At 50.6% G+C, this 19,287-nt stretch overlaps 9 protein-coding genes across 9 annotated transcripts; 5 read left to right on the forward strand and 4 right to left on the reverse strand.

Moving 5' to 3' along the window:
• Window positions 1-292: 292 nt before the first annotated feature.
• PEX2_085890 (uncharacterized protein) lies at window positions 293-1,111 on the forward strand (the record flags this gene model as incomplete). The annotated part of the gene is made up of 2 exons (XM_016745859.1): window positions 293-405; window positions 541-1,111. The coding sequence occupies 2 exons, from the start codon at window positions 293-295 to the stop codon at window positions 1,109-1,111; spliced, it is 684 nt and encodes a 227-aa protein (XP_016602306.1).
• Window positions 1,112-1,779: 668 nt separating this feature from the next.
• On the forward strand, window positions 1,780-3,054 carry PEX2_085900 (Acyl-CoA N-acyltransferase; the record flags this gene model as incomplete). The annotated part of the gene is made up of 1 exon (XM_016745860.1): window positions 1,780-3,054. One exon carries the CDS (start codon window positions 1,780-1,782, stop codon window positions 3,052-3,054), a length of 1,275 nt encoding a protein of 424 aa, XP_016602307.1.
• Window positions 3,055-3,386: 332 nt separating this feature from the next.
• Window positions 3,387-5,176, reverse strand: PEX2_085910 (MFS transporter; the record flags this gene model as incomplete). Its single annotated transcript, XM_016745861.1, has 3 exons — window positions 3,387-3,602; window positions 3,656-3,761; window positions 3,816-5,176. The coding sequence occupies 3 exons, from the start codon at window positions 5,174-5,176 to the stop codon at window positions 3,387-3,389; spliced, it is 1,683 nt and encodes a 560-aa protein (XP_016602308.1).
• Window positions 5,177-8,080: 2,904 nt separating this feature from the next.
• PEX2_085920 (argininosuccinate lyase ARG4) lies at window positions 8,081-9,599 on the forward strand (the record flags this gene model as incomplete). Its single annotated transcript, XM_016745862.1, has 3 exons — window positions 8,081-8,135; window positions 8,198-9,028; window positions 9,091-9,599. 3 exons carry the CDS (start codon window positions 8,081-8,083, stop codon window positions 9,597-9,599), a joined length of 1,395 nt encoding a protein of 464 aa, XP_016602309.1.
• Window positions 9,600-9,864: 265 nt separating this feature from the next.
• Window positions 9,865-10,853, reverse strand: PEX2_085930 (uncharacterized protein; the record flags this gene model as incomplete). Its single annotated transcript, XM_016745863.1, has 2 exons — window positions 9,865-10,730; window positions 10,814-10,853. 2 exons carry the CDS (start codon window positions 10,851-10,853, stop codon window positions 9,865-9,867), a joined length of 906 nt encoding a protein of 301 aa, XP_016602310.1.
• A 160-nt stretch (window positions 10,854-11,013) lies between these two features.
• Window positions 11,014-11,595, forward strand: PEX2_085940 (uncharacterized protein; the record flags this gene model as incomplete). The annotated part of the gene is made up of 1 exon (XM_016745864.1): window positions 11,014-11,595. The coding sequence occupies one exon, from the start codon at window positions 11,014-11,016 to the stop codon at window positions 11,593-11,595; it is 582 nt and encodes a 193-aa protein (XP_016602311.1).
• Window positions 11,596-12,488: 893 nt separating this feature from the next.
• PEX2_085950 (succinate dehydrogenase [ubiquinone] flavoprotein subunit) lies at window positions 12,489-14,735 on the reverse strand (the record flags this gene model as incomplete). The annotated part of the gene is made up of 6 exons (XM_016745865.1): window positions 12,489-12,708; window positions 12,763-14,151; window positions 14,211-14,374; window positions 14,432-14,505; window positions 14,568-14,622; window positions 14,694-14,735. 6 exons carry the CDS (start codon window positions 14,733-14,735, stop codon window positions 12,489-12,491), a joined length of 1,944 nt encoding a protein of 647 aa, XP_016602312.1.
• Window positions 14,736-15,429: 694 nt separating this feature from the next.
• On the reverse strand, window positions 15,430-16,933 carry rpt1 (proteasome regulatory particle base subunit RPT1; the record flags this gene model as incomplete). Its single annotated transcript, XM_016745866.1, has 4 exons — window positions 15,430-16,309; window positions 16,364-16,593; window positions 16,652-16,766; window positions 16,839-16,933. The coding sequence occupies 4 exons, from the start codon at window positions 16,931-16,933 to the stop codon at window positions 15,430-15,432; spliced, it is 1,320 nt and encodes a 439-aa protein (XP_016602313.1).
• Window positions 16,934-17,258: 325 nt separating this feature from the next.
• On the forward strand, window positions 17,259-19,190 carry PEX2_085970 (chaperonin-containing T-complex subunit CCT4; the record flags this gene model as incomplete). Its single annotated transcript, XM_016745867.1, has 7 exons — window positions 17,259-17,306; window positions 17,360-17,411; window positions 17,462-17,484; window positions 17,541-17,570; window positions 17,621-17,650; window positions 17,705-18,277; window positions 18,336-19,190. 7 exons carry the CDS (start codon window positions 17,259-17,261, stop codon window positions 19,188-19,190), a joined length of 1,611 nt encoding a protein of 536 aa, XP_016602314.1.
• Window positions 19,191-19,287: the final 97 nt, after the last annotated feature.

The following is a 19,287-nucleotide window of genomic DNA, read 5'->3' on the forward strand; positions in this document are numbered from 1 at the left end:
CCGTGGCTCACCGTGGCTAGTGAAAATATCTGTGGCTCAAGCTTGATTTTCTTCGATAGCTTCCCAGATCCACCCCACCCTGGCTTCACCTCCGAAACCCGAACTAGTCCGCCCTTGATCTTCACAAGTTATCGATTTTGGGCACCCTTGATGGCTCGGTCTTCCCCGTCCGCGCTGGGTCGCGGAGCTATAAGGCGTTCGCCTCCCCCAGAATTATAGACTATTCCAACTCAAGTCTAAATCCACCTCCAGTTTCAAACATTCTTCCTTTGTCGCATACTATTAACAACACATGTCGACTGTCGAACATGTCACTGAGCATGCAGGATTCTGGAAGAGAGTGCTGGGAAAACTCCCAGCGTATGGATATGCGCGATCCTTATTCTCGCGAACAACTCGCTCAAAGTGAGTTCTTTCTTCCCACGCTTCCCTCTATCCCGGTCTTGCCTATTACACCGGTTGTACAATGACCAATATTCTAAGACTTTCTGCCCCCGTTCCAGGATCTGTCGAACGAGACGCTGAACGCATTTCGGATAGGCGCGAGCGCTCTCATGAAGAGGGAATGACCAACCCAGAGGCTCAGTCGATCTTGAACGATGCCGAGTTTGGTCGTGTGGACCCCACGGGCTGGTTTCCACATTATAAGAATTGTGTTCAGCACTTCGTCGATTATAGCCAACATACACCCCAAGTGCAGTCCCTTGCCGCGTTCATCAATATTCGACTACCCTGTCAGCGACCTTCTGAGTCTAGCGCACCGACATCTGAATCTACACCATCGTCCTTTGTTTCACTACGTCCATATATTAGACGGTTGATTGTCACGGCACAGGACTCACCGACTGTCATGCAAGGCTTCTTCGGTGGTGATTGGGAGGCTGGCGTGGGCTGCATCTACAAACAAGAACGGGTGAACTATCTGTTTACGGCTAAGAGCAGTGGGTGGGCATCTACCAAGGCTGCCTACGACATTTCTCCAGATGAAGAGACACCCTTCTTGAGGCCCCTGCGTGACCCCTCGGAGGATGAGATTCGAGTGGCCGAGGCGCGGTGGAGCGAATGGCTGGCAATGGAGGATTGGATGGTCGGATCGCGCAGTCCCTGGTAGGATGTCGCGGTGATGAGGCACGAATTTTCTTTTTCTTTTCGTTTTCTCCTATGTCTCTCGTTCTTCCCAAAATGTTTAGTGCTTGTGATGTCATATCACAGTGGAGTATAATGATAAGGCGGTCCTTTTTTTCATCCTCTGTGCCCTACATAGCGAAAGTTTTCCCCAACTGAGCAATACGAAATCATCATGAGCACGTTAAAAAGAAAAGGGTTAAAAATAATTCGATTCGTTTTAGCACGCCCATGCAGAGTTGACAGAGATCAGCCGCGGGTCCCGCGTCGTCAGAATTCGATAGTGCCGCACCGCCGCAGACCAGTGACAAATACGGAGTATTAAGCGACTCCCGATTCAATAATAAGATTAATGCAACTTATTAATGATTCATACCTACAACATAGTTGTAGGCTCGGACTCCGTGTTTTCATTAATTCTCAAGTCAAACAACTAACCAGACTTAGTTAGGCACAATTTGGCCATGTTGTAGGGATCCACCAGTCTCTGACTCACCCGGGTCACAGGTGTCAGCCTGTCACTTTATGAATAAGTTGAGGATCAATAGTCCCTTCTACTCTGTACAAGCTTGTGATTTGAGATCCCCTTCATCGACCTGTAGAAATCGACCCCTGAATCCAGGTACCCGGGAACCCGGCACATCCACGATCGGAATGGCGATATGCATCTACGAGCACGATGCAGCCACAATAATACCGGCATTGGTATCTGAACTGCCGTATTCCACTACTTTGCTTCGGCGAATCCAACACGGAATCGCGTATCCGTATGAAACCGCCCACATACTGGCAACTTTTCCGCCCAATTTAACCCCTGAGGCTGGACAGCCATGGCTGGCTGCGCGAGTGGATCTTTTTGCCGGGCGCACAACACAAGTCCTCATCTACTCCAGCCTTGAAGCGGAGCACACGTCAATTGCGCCGATCCTCACTCCGCCGGAGATATTAAATGTGGACTCGGCAGAGTCCAATAATAATGATGTCAACACCATCACCAAGTCCATTGTTTCCACCTTTTCCGCCAACCCACCCGTCCTAGCCCTGGCCCGCGCGCAGCTATTGGCTTTGCTATCATATGTCAAGACCAACCTGCTGCCATCCTACCTGTCATATTTGGCGAAGTCAGCCCAAGCCACGTCTGTGGAAGCTGAGAATCCTCCCGTGTCATTGTCCTCGGTGACCCCAAACAACACCAATCCCACTACCAATAATAGTAGTGTTCCCCTGATCCCCGCGCCAGACCCACATGCCTTCCTCATTGGAAGCCTTCATACAGGTCTATTCTCCCTCCTACAGCGATCAGGATCTTACACTCAATCTGACCCGATACCCAATATTCGGGTCCATCGCTTTGATGATCCACCCTATTACAAGTACTTCTTCCGGAGATCTGAGTTCAGCCCCGAGGCAGAGTCTGGAAGATCTGCTGATCTGCCGTCCGCTGATCTTTCCCTCCCATCCGGATATAGGTTCCATGACCGGGAGGGGAGGGAGGGTGTTCTGAGTAAGCATCTTGATCTTGTGCAGAATCGGACAAGTATTCCCAGGCCAAGGGCACAGCTATCTAAAATGCCCGGTATGGCAATTTATTTTGATTCTGGGTCTAGCGATGCTGATGAAATGCCCATTGCGTGGGGATTCTTGGGTGTGGATGGAGCACTGGCGACGTTGCACGTTGAGCCGGAGCATCGGGGTCGCGGGCTTGCGGTTCCATTGTCTAAGGCTATCATGCGTCGTGGGATGTCAGTAGATGGCGTTTTTGGAGCTGGAAGTGTCAACTCTGAGGATAGTCAGACTCTAGAGCGTGTTGGCGAGTGGGCGCATACTGAGGTGGCTGGGTATAATAAGGCCAGTCGGAGGGTCATGGAAAAGATTGGGGGTCAGATTTTGACAACCGTCACCTGGACTGTTATTGAGTTGCTTGATTAAAGGTTTTCATCTTCTTGGTTTTGTCGATATAAACGGAATATATCTAGTTGGAAATGGTTTGCACAATTATATACACTTGGGTATCTTTACGCCTATAGCAGATATATCTGGCGCATTTTACAATAGGTGACCAAATTTAGGAGTAAATTATGTTTTGAAATATCTGATATCTACCTGTAAATTGTCTCTTCCTAATATTAGGTAGACTCACGAAGGGTTGTAAACCCCTAAACAAATATCCCGGCAAAGGACATTGAATCACCGCACTCGTTGAAAACTATGTACATAATGTTGCCCTTCGATGTCCAGGTCCAGATATGCTCAAATGTCCCCTACACTTTAGTAATCGCATTTTCTTCGAAGTCAGTTGAGGGTTGTGAGCTCAAGTTCCCGTTCACTTTAGTGCTTCGGAGATGTTCTTCTGCCAGTGCAGCGTATTTACAACGAGCTCTGATCTTTGCACCGTAAACATAGAACAGAACCGGGAATGGAAGGCAAGCGAGTGCAATGAATCCAGGAACGGCCACGCCCCAGTGGATTCCAATGTCCTGCAATCCTGTTAGCAGGGGACTTCACCAAATGAGCCATGTTTTACACGTACATTGAACATGTAGGTGGTAAAAAGAGGAAAGACACAAGCAAAAATGGACCGCATCACAGAGTTGGCAGCGAGGACTGAGGCGGCGAATATCACGTACGCATCAATGCTAAGGATAGCAAGTCAGCCAGTTACCAGGTGCAAGGAACAGCGGGGGAATTACAGATAATTAGCGCAGCATATGAACACCATGACAAATCCTGCACCAAATGGAGCTCCAGCCATGATTGGAACTACCCAGTGGATATTAGGAGAGTCGGTCGCGGCGAACCAGGCCAGTCCAACAACAATAGATATTCCACCTGCAATAACAGCTGGTAGACGACATTCTGGAGGGGCAAACCCGTCAGTTGCGCGGTAAATACGAACGTATCGTTTGTTGTCCCAGCAAATAATGAGGATTCCGACTATCAGGCCCACCAAGACACCTGTGAACCCGAGGCCTCCAACGCCGGCATTCCAACCACGGTTTTCCTGGAACACGATCGGGAATGCAGCAAAACACAAGTAAAGAGTGCCGTAGATGGCTGACATGTAAAGCTTCATGAATCCGTTAGTGGTTATCATAATTTTGAGTAATAGGACGAAGTTACTAACTGTCAGACTAAAAACAATAGGCTCACGGAATAGTAACACCCATGGTCGAAGCAACGCATGCTTAACCAACTCCTTGAAAATGACAGGATTTTTCGCATCTTCAGCAGTCAGATAGACCATCGAGGTGGCTCGCGACAAGCGCCCAGCGCGTGCTCTCAACAATGCCGGGGCATATGTTTCAGGCATAAAGATAAATGCCGTCAATGTCAACAACGCGCCGAATATAGCCAACAGACCCATCACCCAACGCCAATCGGCTGCATCGCCTAGAAACCCACCAATTATGGGACCGAGAGCTGGTCCAATGAATGGTGCAAGACAAAACACGCCAATTCCGAGGCCTCTGAGCTCCGCTTTAAACATATCTGCGATTTGACCCCCGGGAATACATAAGGCGCTAGATCCAAAAAGACCCGTGAAGAACCGGAGGATAATGAGAGTCCAAACGTTTTGTGAGCCGCAGCAACCAGCAGTAAAAATTGTGTATCCAGTATAAGAAAGGAGGAAGATATTGCGGCGACCAACGGACTCAGAGATGGGAGCCCACAGCAACGGTCCCACGGCATATCCAAGGACCATAAGCGATAGACCCAAGGTAATCACCTCGTGGCTACATTTGAATTCAGCGAGCAGCGAGCCAACGGTACCCGAGTATGCAGATGAGGCAAGGGCAACGCAAAGTGTCATGGTTGCAATCAATGCTGTAGTACTCCATCGTAGGACCTCACTGTAATTCTTAGGGTTTTCGAGGTCGTTCTCTAGCCACTCCACAATGTATGGGTCGTCTGACGTGCCGCTACCATGATAAGGAAAGTCAATGATCGTTTGGAAATCCGTCACGTTGAGCCGCCATGGTCGTCTCGTCAAAATGTATTTATGGGAGTCATGCGGGCCGTGGGGCGTCTTGCTAGATGGAGTGAAACCCATGTTGGAACCGAACGTATATTGCGCCTACCGGTTGACTAGAAAGGGTCAAGGCAATATAAATAGCGAGACATGGCACACTTTCCCCCGCAAGATTCTGATACAATTTCGGTCATTTTGATGTTAATTTATGTATACTCCGAGAAAAATATGTGATTTCAAAGTCCTAGAAATCGTGATACTCGGCGAAAATAGAGTTCGGAGCTTAAACTGTCGCCGAGGCCGGAGAAAGCGGGTTCAACACGTGACTGAGGGCTCGGAATCGGCGTTATCGAGTCTCCTTGGCCGAGTTGAATGTAATGACCTCTGCTTGTTTCATTGCCCCCAAACCAATATACGTATCAGAGGCTCCTGATCCATATCTTTTTATGAAGAAGACGCTCTCACCGCGGCGCGCCTGCTCTGAGTGCAAGGCGAAAAAGCTCCGCTGTGTTGCTAGTCGCGATGTGCCCAGCGTATGCCATAGGTTCGACTCTTCCTATCTTAGCTTTATTTTCTTGAGGTCGAGGGCCTATATTAACTTGTAATTAACCTCAAAAAAGGTGTCATCAACATGGAAAGGACTGTACTTTCCCTGAAATACGTCCTCGGAAGCGACAGAGTCGATGTATGTGGGCCTACATTTGCAAGCCCGTATAGATGAAATCCTAAGCTCACATGAATAATAGTGCACAACCGAATGTCAAATTTGGAAGAGATAATGAGTAATCTGGTGGACCGGCTCCCTGACCGATCGCAAGATCATATTTTGCCAGATACTACTGCGGCAGCATTTACTACATCGCTAGGGCTCACTGAATCAACCCTCACGAATCAGGATCCTTTGACATGTGGCCTTGTCACATTTCCAGAGGCAGAAACCTTGTGTCAGGCTTATCGAAGGATGTCGCATCAGTACTTCCCCTGCGTTATCGTCCCTGAGAGGCTCGGAGTGCTGGAGTTGCAACAGGAACGGCCAATGCTTTTGCAAGCCATGTTGGTTGTAGCATCGTGGCAAAACAAGCCCAGGCAGATTGCCTTGGAAAAGTTCTATGTGAAGGAACTAGGGTCGAGGTTCTTTAATGGCGAACGTAGCTTGGACATACTCCAGGGGCTATTAGCATATCTTGCATGGTACGTTATCACTTTCATTAAAAAAAACTGTATGCAATTGATCTAATTATCCAGGTATCATTTCAATGTCGCTGAGTCTGGACAATATCATGCTTATCGATTGGCTTCATTGTGTGTGACAATGATCATAGATCTTGGGCTCAACAAGAAGCCCCCACAAGGAATAACACAGCACAATCTGATCCTCAATTCTCAACCAGCAGCGGAACATATGAGAACCCACTCACTTGAATTTTGGAGTCACGAGGCAAGACGGGCGCTGATCGGGGCCTATATCCAGTCAACACTGTATGCCTCATATGTCTGCAATTATTGGGGGCTTATCTACTGACACAAAATTAGATGCGCACTCATGTGCCGAAAACAATTACCAATTACATATTCCACGTATATGGAGCAATGTGCCTTCTCCCTCCAAGAGGATAGCGAGGTGGACACCGACAAGACGCTGATACACTTCATCAAGCTGCTGCGAATTATGAATGAAATCTATAGCATCTTTGAATATGGTGACCCTGACCATAGTCTTTCTATGGGCGATGATAAAGTTCAAATGGTTGTCAAAGCTCTCGAAGGCCAACTCCATTCGTGGCGAGAAAGCCTTCCACCTGACATATCCCAACATGGTGGGTCTTCATTTCCTTTGCGGTCGAAAATAGCGGGCAAAGGGAAGCTGACTTGGAGTTATAAGCGCAACTTAATACGTGGGGTGACTTGGTAGGGGCATACGCCCACGAAATTGGACTTCATGGAAACCTTCGGAATCACCCATTTTCTGGGACCCGGGTTACCATCATGTTCGATTGCCTGGCACATGTGGAAGACTATATGAAACGTGCCTTGGCAATCTCAGCGGAAGACATGCAAACATGGACTGCTTTTGACTGGCGACAGCTTACCTATACAATCATGCTGGCAAGCAAAATCTCGGTATCAATCGATGCAATTGCTTCTGAGAAAGTATCTACAGCATGTATTGCACGGTTGGATTCTTACCTCGGGGTGGTATACACACGAACCCAGGAATTGTTCTCCATGACCAACACACCACAGGAACAGACTCATTACTTCCATCGGTTATTGAATCAGTGGAAAGGTATCCGGGGCTGGTACCAAACAGTACTTCAGAAGAGAACTACCACCCACTTCAACGAACAAACCAGTCAATCCATCGGCGATACACCGGTTCAGCCCTCGCACGATACTCAAACCCAAAGGGCCCCTTTCCAAGTGCCGCAGACTTTGAATTCTTGGCCTGATGATAACTTTGGAATATTACCGATATCGGCCGCTGACTTCATGATGTTTGAATCTCTCGAATACCCATAGGGCTTGTGACGGTTCTCCTAGTCGCATGAACTAATTTATTGAGGGCTATCATTGTCTTCGGGCCTTCTGAGCTAGTCAAGAGGGATATTATGAACTAAAAAGTATTTATAGATGACGCTTAGACTACTGATTATCTTTATCAGCTAATATTATACTCTCAAGTCAGAACCGAGTGCTAAAAGCAGAGGCCGTGCTTATTCTAGCGAGTGTAAAAAAATATATTCATTAAGAAAATCCACCTTTCAGAAGCTTTATGTAATATAAGATACTAAATTTTAGTTAAATGTCTTCAAAATGAGATAACCAAGTTAGTGACTCATAGTAAACATTGTCCCCAGATATTCCCAATTGGGTTTAGCGGATGATCGGTCGCCGGTATTCTACGAGGTGCAGGGGGAAACTTCACTTCGAATTTCTCTGTTTTCTCTCATTTCCAAGCCATTGACCAATCTTCGTTCCTTCAATATGAGTAACCCTAAAGGCGTCGCTGAGAACATGCTCTGGGGAGGCCGCTTCACCCGTGAGTACCACAACCCCTCCCATCCCACCAAAAACCCACTGACTCATACAAACCAACTCCAGAGGGCCTTGATCCCCTCATGGTGCAGTACAACACGTCGCTCCCCTACGATCGTGTTTTCTGGAAGCAGGACATTGCTGGCTCAATTGCCTTCGCCCGCGCCAACACCAAGTCTGGTATCCTCACACCACAAGAGTTCGCCGAGATCGAGCGTGGTTTCAAGCAGATCGCCCAGGAATGGCAAACAAACACTTTCGTGGCTAAGGAGAACGATGAGGATATCCACACCGCCAATGAGCGCCGTCTGGGCGAGATCATCGGCAAGGATATTGGCGGCAAGCTGCACACCGGTCGCTCGCGTAATGAGCAGATCGCCACGGATATGCGCCTCTGGCTCCGCGACGAGCTCCGTTTGATCGAGAGCCACCTCACCGATCTGATTAAGGTCTCCATTGCCCGTGCTGAGAACGATATCACCTATCTCATGCCCGGCTACACCCACTTGCAGAAGGCTCAGCCCGTCCGCTGGTCCCACTGGATCCTGTCACACGCCACTGCCTTCGCTAGTGAGTTGGAGCGCCTGCGTGAGGTTATCCGCCGCGTCAACAAGAGTCCCCTCGGTACCGGTGCCCTTGCCGGTAACTGCTTCAACATTGATCGTGAGGCTATGGCCAAGGAGCTTGGCTTTGATGGTTTGCTGTATAACTCTATGAACGCTGTTGCAGACCGCGATTTCGCTATGGAGACCATGCAGTGGGGCAGCTCGTTCATGCTCAAGATCTCCCGCTGGGCCGAGGATCTGATCATCTACAGCAGTCTGGAGTTCGGTTTTGTCCGTCTCTCGGATGCTTACTCCACTGGATCGTCCCTCATGCCCCAGAAGAAGAACGCAGGTAAGTTCAAATCCCGTTTATGTAATATGAAGCAGCATACTAATATATGTTCCACAATTTAGACAGCCTGGAGCTGCTCCGCGGTAAGTCTGGCCGTGCCTTCGGCCAGATGGCTGGCCTGATGTGCACAATCAAGGGCCTGCCCACTACCTACAACAAGGATCTGCAGGAGAGTGTTGAGCCCATGCTCGACCACGTCAAGACTGTCAGTGACAGCATCCAGATTGCAACCGGTGTGCTCTCTACTCTCACCGTCATCCCCGAGAAGATGATCGCCGCCCTGGCTCCGGAAATGCTGGCTACCGAAATTGCCGACTACCTTGTCCGCAGGGGCGTTCCTTTCCGCGAAGGACACCACATCTCCGGGCGCGTTGTTGCCCTGGCCGAGAACACCAATGTCCCCATGGACACGCTCTCTCTGAAGCAGCTCCAGGAAGTCGACGCCCGCTTCGATGCTGATGTCCAGGCTTGCCTTGACTATGAGCGTGCTGTCGAGCTGAAGGATGCCATTGGTGGAACAAGCAAGCGCGCAGTCCTCGAGCAGACCGCCGTGCTGAAGAACCTGCTGTAAAATCTTTGGGATACGATATATGACAGAAAACAAATGTTAGGCTTTCGGTTAGACAAAAATGAATATATAATTGACTTGTTTAGGTGTCTTCCAAAAATAAGAGTCAGACTATGTAGTGCTAATAAAGGAGGGATATCATACAACATATCTATCGGGCCATCGTTCAAATCTCATCAAAACTCTCAAGTCGGGACTCCAATCCTAACATAGAAATGAACAGCATTAAGCTCCCCTCAAAATAAAGATAAAAACCAGGAACAACCCTTCAAACCCCTCTCGGGCTCATACCCATCGTTCCAGACGGAGACTTGATTTCGCGTCCAAGGGCGCCCTCTTCCGCCTCATAAGCAGGCGGGACATCAGCATCACCCTCCGCAGCCGCAATGTCATCTTCCAAACTGCGCTCCACAGGCCTAGGCCTCGACCTGGAAGCACTGTTCCCGCATACCTGGGGGTTGGAAGAATGGTCACTTATTGCGATTCCAAGCCCGTTCCCCAAGCCCCGATCTTCCGGCTTCCCGCTATACTGCATAAAACTCATAACATGATCTGCCCCGCCGCGCTCAGCCGTCCTTCCCCTTTCCCCCCGGGCCTGGGACTCTCTAATTTCCATGCCATTGGAGTATCGATCCAGATTTGCGCCTAGGACAACTCCCTCGGCAGTGACGAACCGTCCAGCTTGGTTTCTCCCGGGGCTACCACCGCTGCTATTGCTATGGCTGTGGCCGCTGCCGTTGTCGGCTTTTCTTGTTGAATTTGCACGTGAACTAGCTATAGGCGCCAAGACAGGTGATTCCCAAACCCGCGGACTATTTCTCGACTTGGTGTGATTCTGCTGTCGCTGTCGTTGGTCTATGGGTACGTTGATCAGCTCGCTCTGGGAGTGGGAGGCTAGCTCAGCGCGCAGACGATGGAAGCCTGTGTCTGGTAGCTCTGGGGTAAATCCTTGGCGAGGAGGGACTGAAGCGAAGAGCTCATTTGAGTGCGGTTGTGTTGGTGGGACCGGAGGCGTTTTATGGGGAGAGTATGAGACGAGGCTTGTTGAGGATGACCCCAATGCTAGGTCTGGGGTGAGAATCTTGCTTGCTCGCGTGTTATCCGCAGTGAATGGGGAGACGGCGCTCAATGAGTCTATTGTTAATGTAATATCTAGTATTAGTAGAATGTCATTTTGCCTCAATGGCTAGTTTAATATTAGACGTGTTTGTGCTCACTGCGTGTTTCGCTGTCTGATGGTGACAAAGGGCCTTTCATTTCGGATGCAGTTCCTCGATCTTTCCTCAATCCGGATGGGTACCATGAGACGAGAGTTGAACTCTTCTCGCGTTTCCCATATTCTCTCTTGCGTCGACAGCAACAGAAAAGCAGAACAGCGCATAGAACCAAGACCGCAACCCCTCCAACAACACCGCCGATGATTGCGCCCAGGTTTGAGGATGCGGCACTTGGGGTGCTGGATGAGGTACTAGATGCAGACGCACTAGCAGCCAGAACCGAGGACAATACAGTAGCACCTGTAGGCTCTATAGCCGTGGATGTGTCAGAATTTGAAGAAACCTGGGGATGTGAATGTCTCTGGGACTGGGGGTGTCTCCAACCTGCTGATATTGCTGAAGTAATAGAGGCTGTCGAAGAAGCTGCAGATGCTGTCGTAGACGGATCCGTAGATCCCGACAAAGTGGACGTAGAGGAAACGGAGGTGGTTCTCGTCGGTAACACACCGATGACCCCAGCTGTGGTCAACGAGAGTGTGTCATCCTCTCCGTCGTCTGGACAAACGCCCGTCGTACATGGATCAGTTGGGCAGCATCCACGAAAGCTGCCTGCTGAGCAGACATACCACTGCGCAGTCCCAGTGCAAGTATTAAGGTCTCGAGGGACAAGAGGCCCGAGTGACTTGAAAGACTCCGTCTCGAACACCATCCTCAAATATCAAGTCTCATTCACCGAATCCGAAACAACTCAATCAGATCGCAAAACACAGCACTTATGCTAGATAGCACAAGCCTGAACGACTGGAAGCGAAAGATCTCGTCCTTTCAACAAGATTTTAGGATCTGCCAGCAGGAATAACAACAGAGGTCAAATGGGTCATGCCCTGACAGATATTCTTGCAGGAGGCATTGATTAACTTTAGAACGGAGATCACGACCCTGTCCTTGAAAGAAACTGAAAAGGGTCCCTTTGTTAGTGCTGGAGCGGGGTGGCAGTGATATGTCAATTTTAGATCCTTGTTAGAGTGCTAGATCCTGGTATGTCTGTCACGTTTCACCTGCGTAGTGTTGATTTTTCTTTAGCTCGTGGGAGCAGGCCCCTCGGCTCTTTGTCGAGACATAGGTAGTTTGAATAATTCAGTGATTGATGATCGCAGAATCTAGCAAATTAGCAAGAAATCAGTCACAGATCAACCAAGGTTCGAAATGAGACTCGAAGAGACTAGCGTTTGGTTTCTTTGTTGACAGACCAGGGGGTGTACCCCCGGGGATTCTTTAGCCAGTTAGACAAAGAGGGGGAATTTCGATGGGGGACAAGGGGAGAAAATTCCAGAAAAACTACAATAAGGATCTATCAGAGTGCACAGAAAAACATTAAGAAGTAATAAATCAAATCATATGAGACAAACTGAGGGAAAAAGCACTCAGCACACCAACTCTTCGCCTGTTAAGATAAAGGAAAAAAATATGGCTATACAGGATGGTAAATAACACAGTCAACAAAAAAAATGGTCTTTTTCATAGATATTTCCCCTTGAAACGGGGCCTTGTGACGCCACAAGCCCTAGTTCCGCCTCAATACCATGAGGCTGGGAGAGGGCGTCGATAGGGTCCATCTGAAACAACTCCGTGGTATCCTCCGTATTCTCTGCGGGTCGATTCCCAAATAGCGAGCTTAGTAAGTACGCTTGAAAGGAGGGACGGCCTTGCACTCCGACTCATCCAAGGTGTTAGCCTCAACGGCACGGTAGCCTAGCTTGACCTCGCCGTGGGGCTTCTTCTGCCAGGAGAGAGTGTGCTTCATCCAGTTCTCATCGTCACGGTCGGGGTAGTCCTCACGGGCGTGAGCACCACGAGACTCCTTGCGAGCGGCAGCAGAAGCAGCGGTTTGGGTACTGTGAGATTCATGTTAGCAAGCGATCCTAAATCAGTTACTCGGAGTTACGTACGCGCAAGTCAGCAGGTTGCGGAGCTCAAGGGTCTCCACCAAGTCGGAGTTCCAGATCATGCTGCGGTCCTTGGTGCCAACCTGGGCGTACAACTGGTCAACCTTGTTGACCTTCTCGACACCCTCGTCCAAGCTCTCCTGGGTACGGAAGACGCTGACATCGGTCTGCATGGTCCTCTGCATAGCGTTGCGGACTTCGAAGGTCGACTTAGGGCCATCAGCGGTACGGGCGAAGTCGAGGTCCTTGATGGACTGAGCACCAGCATCGGAAGCAAGCTCCTTGTGGGGCTTGCCAGGGGTGGCAGTGTCACGAACACGGTGAGACACAGCACGGCCGAAGACAATCAAATCAAGCAGGGAGTTGGCACCCAGGCGGTTAGCACCGTGGACAGACACACATGCGGCCTCACCGCAGGCGTACAGACCAGGAACGACCTTCTCCTGGCCGTTCTCATCCACATCCAGAACCTCACCAGTGTACTTGGTGGGGATACCACCCATGTTGTAGTGGACGGTGGGCAGGACAGGAATGGGCTGCTTAGTGACATCAACACCGGCGAAAATGGAGGCAGTCTCGGAGATACCGGGCAGACGCTCGTGGAGGAGCTCAGCGGGCAAGTGGCTAAGCTGGAGGTAGATGTGGTCCTTCTCGGGACCGACACCACGGCCCTCGCGGATCTCCAGAGTCATGGAGCGGGAGACAACGTCGCGGGAGGCAAGATCCTTAGCGGTAGGAGCGTAACGCTCCATGAAGCGCTCACCCTCGGAGTTGAGCAGGTAACCACCCTCACCACGGGATCCCTCGGTGATCAAGCAGCCGGCACCGTAGATACCAGTAGGGTGGAACTGGACGAATTCAAGATCCTGGTTAGGGAGACCAGCACGAGCAACCATAGCCATACCGTCACCAGTGCAAGTGTGGGCGGAGGTACAGGAGAAGTAGGCACGTCCGTAACCACCGGTGGCAAGAACAGTGTGGTGGGCCTTGAAGCGGTGCAGAGTACCATCCTCCTGGTTGTAGGCGATGACACCACGGCACTCACCACCCTCCATAATCAGATCGAGGGCGAAGTATTCGATGAAGTAGTTGGTGTTGTGGCGGAGAGATTGTCCGTAGAGCGTGTGCAGAAGAGCGTGACCGGTACGGTCGGCGGCGGCGGCGCAACGGTAAGCCTGACCACCCTTGCCGAAATCCTTGGACTGACCACCGAAAGCACGCTGGTAAATACGTCCATCCTCGGTACGCGAGAAGGGGCAACCGTAGCCTTCAAGCTCGCGAACACTAGCCGGAGCCTCGCGGGTCATGTAGTGAATGGCATCTTGGTCACCAAGCCAATCAGAACCCTTCACGGTATCGTACATGTGCCATCTCCAGTCATCCTCGTGCATGCTGATATCCAGTTAGACTCGATTTGCTACCTTTCAGTGCTTTGAGGGGGGGGAACCTACTTTCCGAGGGCAGCGTTGATACCACCTTGGGCAGCGACAGTGTGACTTCTTGTGGGGAACAGCTTGGAAACACAAGCAGTCTTGAATCCAGCCTCGGCCAGACCGAAAGCAGCGCGCAGACCGGCACCACCGGCACCAACAACGAGGGCATCGTACTCGTGATCCTGCGCGAGTTAGACACAATCAACCTCCTATTCATCTGGAGAGCGGTTCTGTCTTACAATGATAGGGTACTTGTCGGTCAGGTAGCCATTGGACTCCTTAGCGCGCAAAGGCTGGTTGGACCATATCCGGGCTGGCGCAGTAGTAATTAGTGGTGCGTCCGTGAGTTGACAATTCGAGTGCTCCAATGCGTACCTGCGGGCCTTGAAGATGAGAAAAGACGTCTCTGGTCCCTCAAAACGCGGGAAACCTAGAGAGATAGACGTATGAGTATGTCACGAGTGTTGCGAATGAGCCGAAAATCGTTGCATGGCTACTCACCTTGGATGCAGGAGCTAGGCTCCGCAGGCTCATGGAGCTCATGATGGTGGATCAAAAGAGAATTGAGTTTCCCTAATGAACCAAAAGAATCGCAGGACACCGAGGGTCGGTGACGGGCTTAGCAAAGAGGGGAGATTGTGGAATAGCGAACTCCTTCCAGGGTAATACTTTCATCTGGAATCGGGTTACGGTTGGCGCTTTCACGCTGACATAATCATTTCTCGCAGTTGCCGACGGGGAGGACCGGGGCCGAACCAGCCAATCAGCGGCTGCGCAATGAAAATCAACCTCGGGCGGCCGGCCGCCCGTGATTGGTCAGATGGCACGTGTCCACGATTCATTTTGCCGGCCAGCACAAGCAGCCGGAAGGATACGGTAGAGTGTCAGGGAGATTGAAGAGAGCCGCTAGCATGAATTACGGGGTCTTGAAGCTGTATCTGGCTATTCTTTCTGATTTCAGTCCCACTTTTCCTAGTGGAATGATATACAATGGGTAAATGTCGCACTCTTCAATTGCAGTATACATCTAGATCAAGGTGGTCATGTGGAGTCACATGACCGGTGGTGTCCTCACCAATCAGGAAAGTACCTAGCGGAACTACATCGTACGGAGTACTACATTGCTAGTTAAGAGGGGATTTGGCTGAAATTATATTGCATTGACCAGGGAGAAACTCCACGTAACAAGACAATAATGATCGTACATCCCATCCATAATGCAAGTAAGTCGGAATTTCTAGTTGTACTGCATATATGTCGCCGTCGAGTTGAACTTGAGGTTACCCTTAATCACCTTCTCAACAGAGGCCAAGAAGTCCTTCTCGGTAGCCACCTTGCGGCGAGCCCGAATAGCAAACATACCTGCCTCAGTCGCAACACTGCGAAGTTCGGCACCGGTAGCATTGGGGCACAATCGCGAGATCAACTCCCAACGGATGTCTCGCTCGACGGACATGCTCTTGGCATGAATTCGGAGAATGTTGGCACGGCCCTCGACATCCGGCAGCGAGAATTCGATCTTACGATCAATACGACCGGGACGCATCAGGGCAGGGTCAAGTGTGGACGGACGGTTGGTAGCGAACATGACCTTGATGTTACCACGAGAGTCAAATCCATCCAGCTGTGTGATCAGTTCCAGCATGGTTCGCTGCACCTCATTGTCGCCACCAGCACCATCATCGAAACGTGCACCACCAACAGCATCAATTTCGTCGAAGAAAATAATGCATGCCTTCTTGGTACGAGCCATCTCGAACAGTTCACGGACCATCCGAGCACCCTCACCAACGTACTTCTGCACTAGTTCACTACCAATGACACGAATGAAGGTAGCATCCGTTCGGTTAGCGACTGCACGAGCGCAAAGAGTCTTTCCGGTTCCCGGGGGTCCATAGAGCAGAGCACCCTTGGGTGGGTCGATACCGAGATTCACGAAACGTTCTGGCGATAGCAGGGGCATCTCAACGACTTCTCGTAGCTTCTCGATCTGTTCTTTGCATCCGCCAACATCGCCGTAGGTCACATCGGGTTTATCCTCGACAGTCATCATTGTCACGCTGGGGTCGATCTTTGGCGGCAAGGGCAGCATGATCTGGTACTTATTACGGTCGACGCTGCGAAGCCAAGTCAGTAACTAGAAATGACGTATAATCCGCTGAATAGCTTACCCAACTCTCATGCCTTCCTCGATATCTGTCGGACTGACGCGCTCTCCTAGATTGACAACGAACTTTGCAATTTGCTTGACGTTGATCACATATTTGCTCTTGTCCGAGTCCTTCTCATCCTGGATAATCTTTGTGCACCTCGCAACCTGTAGCGGTTGTTCCTCCGCCATGCGTTGTCGATCGGCGGCAACATCCCAAAGGTGTGGAGGCGCAAGACCGGTGTCAGATTCCTGGTAAGGCGTAAGCTCCAGTTGCTCAAGGGGCCGAAAGAGCTGAACAAGTTATCACCTTGACGCCGATCTTCTCATTGACACTGTTCTGTTTGTCCTTGATATCCTTCTCGAGCTTCTTCAGCGCATTCGCGTAAGGTGCGGCGCCGTAAGTCTTGAGTACTGCGATGTCACTGGGGTGGTCGTCAGTCAATCATTGCCATCGCGCTTTGTGTGGATTGAATCGACACACGCCGGGAACTCACGCGTCTGTAAGGGGTGTAATCTTCTTCTCTGGTTCCTCATCGTCTGCGTAGTTCTTCTGGAACTTCTCCCAGTTCTGACCCGTGGCGCTAGGCATGATGAAAGGTGTTGACAGCCCAAGGCCGAGTTAAGGGAGGGTCCAAGGGAATAATAAAATCGAAAATGTATTTGCAGATAGAACAAGTTCAACGTGCTTTGAAAGCAGTGGCAAGTTGAAAAAAGATAGATAGGTTGGATATTGGGAGAGCAAAGAACGGTGATGTAGCAGAGCTGCGGTGGCCGAGCTAGCCTCACTAATCAGGTGCCAAGGTTCATCACCGCCCCAGAACCTCGCAGAATTTCCTGTGTGTCCTCCACCACAACAACTCAACTATCTCCTTTCACTCATTTTTTAAGGTTAATTTTGAATATCAATTTTCAAAATGGCCGCCGCAGTAGCACAGGGAGCCGCCGGCAACACCTCCTTCAAGGTGCGAGGCCTCAAAATGATATGTGTGAGCCACTGATTTCTGATTGCATACAGGACAAGGAGAAGCCGATGGCCGTGCGGGCCTCCAACATTCTCGCTGCTCGGGGTATGTATATGCTTATTGTGTTAAAAGCGCCCATGCTGATGATATCATAGCTGTCTCCGATGCCATTCGAACAGTACGCTTGCTCAGACGACCTGCAGATACCTAGATGAGGGGCTAACAAGAATATAGTCGTTGGGACCCAGGGGTATGGATAAGATGGTGAGTACATTCCAGGTTTTCGTTTTATCAAGGTGCTAATGTCTCTCCAGATCCAAACGGCCAAGGGACAGACCATCATCGTATGCAGCCCAACTCCATTCGAACATTTCGGGAGCCCCAACTGACCCCCGCAGACCAACGATGGAAACACCATGTTGAAGGATATGAGCGTGATGCACCCGGCTGCCCGTATGCTCGTCGACCTGAGCTCGGCGCAGGATGTCGAAGCTGGTGATGGAACGACATCAGTGGTTGTCATTGCTGGCAGTCTGCTCGGCGCTGCCGAAAAGTTGCTAGGCAAGGGCCTTCACCCCACTGTCATCTCCGAGTCTTTCCAAAGAGCCGCCGGTGCTGCCGTCGAGATCCTCCACAACATGTCCCGTCCTATCAATCTTTCCGATCGTTCCACCCTCCTCCAAGCCGCTTCTACTTCGCTTTCGTCTAAGATCGTGTCCCAGCACTCCGGACTTCTGGGCCCAATGGCCGTCGATTCCGTCCTGAAGGTTTGTGACCCGAAGACCGCAGAGAATGTGGACTTGCGGGATATCCGTATTGTGAAGAAGGTTGGCGGCACAATCGAGGACAGCGAGATGGTCGATGGTGTGGTTCTCAACCAGCCTGTGATCAAGAGCAGTGGCGGCCCCACAAGAATCGAGAAGGCGCGGATAGGTCTCATCCAGTTCCAACTGAGCCCGCCCAAGCCAGACGTATGTTTACTCACACCCTCGAGCTCCTGCGAGAACAAAACTGACAGTCAGATTCTAGATGGAGAACCAAATCGTGGTGAACGACTACCGTCAGATGGACAAGATCCTGAAAGAGGAGCGCCAATACATGCTCAACATGGTCAAGAAGATCCAGAAGACCAAGTGTAACGTCCTTTTGATTCAGAAGTCCATCCTCCGTGACGCCGTGAACGAACTTTCCCTGCACTTCCTTTCCCGTCTCAAGATTCTCGCCATCAAGGATATTGAGCGTGACGAGGTCGAATTCCTGTGCAAGAGTCTCGGCTGCAAGCCCGTCGCTAACGTCGACTCCTTCACCGAGGACAAGCTCGGTACCGCCGACCTTGTCGAGGAAGTCCAGGCTTCCGGTGCTCGTTACGTCAAGATCACCGGTATCAAGGCTCCTCTTGCCTCTTACAACCAGACTGTCTCAATTGTCGCCCGTGGTGCCAACAGCTTGATCTTGGATGAAGCCGAGCGATCTTTGCACGACGCCCTATGTGTCATTCGCTGCCTCGTGAAGAAGCGTGCTATGATCGCAGGTGGTGGTGCTCCCGAGATTGAAGTGGCTCACACACTTGCCATGCGCGCTCGTGAGCTTACTGGTACTGAGGCTATCTGCTTCAAGGCCTTCGCCGATGCCATGGAGGTCATCCCTACTACTCTTGCTGAGAACGCCGGTCTTAACTCCATCAAGGTTGTGACTGAACTGCGCCACCGCCACGCTCAGGGCCAGCACAATGCTGGTGTCAGCATTCGCAGCGGTGGTGTGAAGGATGATATCACAGAGGAGAATATCCTCCAGCCTCTGCTGGTCAGTACCAGTGCGATTGAGCTGGCTGCGGAGACTGTGAAGATGATCATGAGAATTGATGACATTGCTCTGTCGCGGTAAACGCCCTCGGTGGCCGCTAGCGTGAGCTGTATGATGGAAAGCGATCTGATCGCGACGAGTAATTAAAAAAATATCCCGTTCCTGCATAGAATCACTC

Source organism: Penicillium expansum (assembly GCF_000769745.1).
Source record: "Penicillium expansum strain MD-8 chromosome Unknown contig284, whole genome shotgun sequence".
NCBI lineage: Eukaryota > Fungi > Ascomycota > Eurotiomycetes > Eurotiales > Aspergillaceae > Penicillium > Penicillium expansum.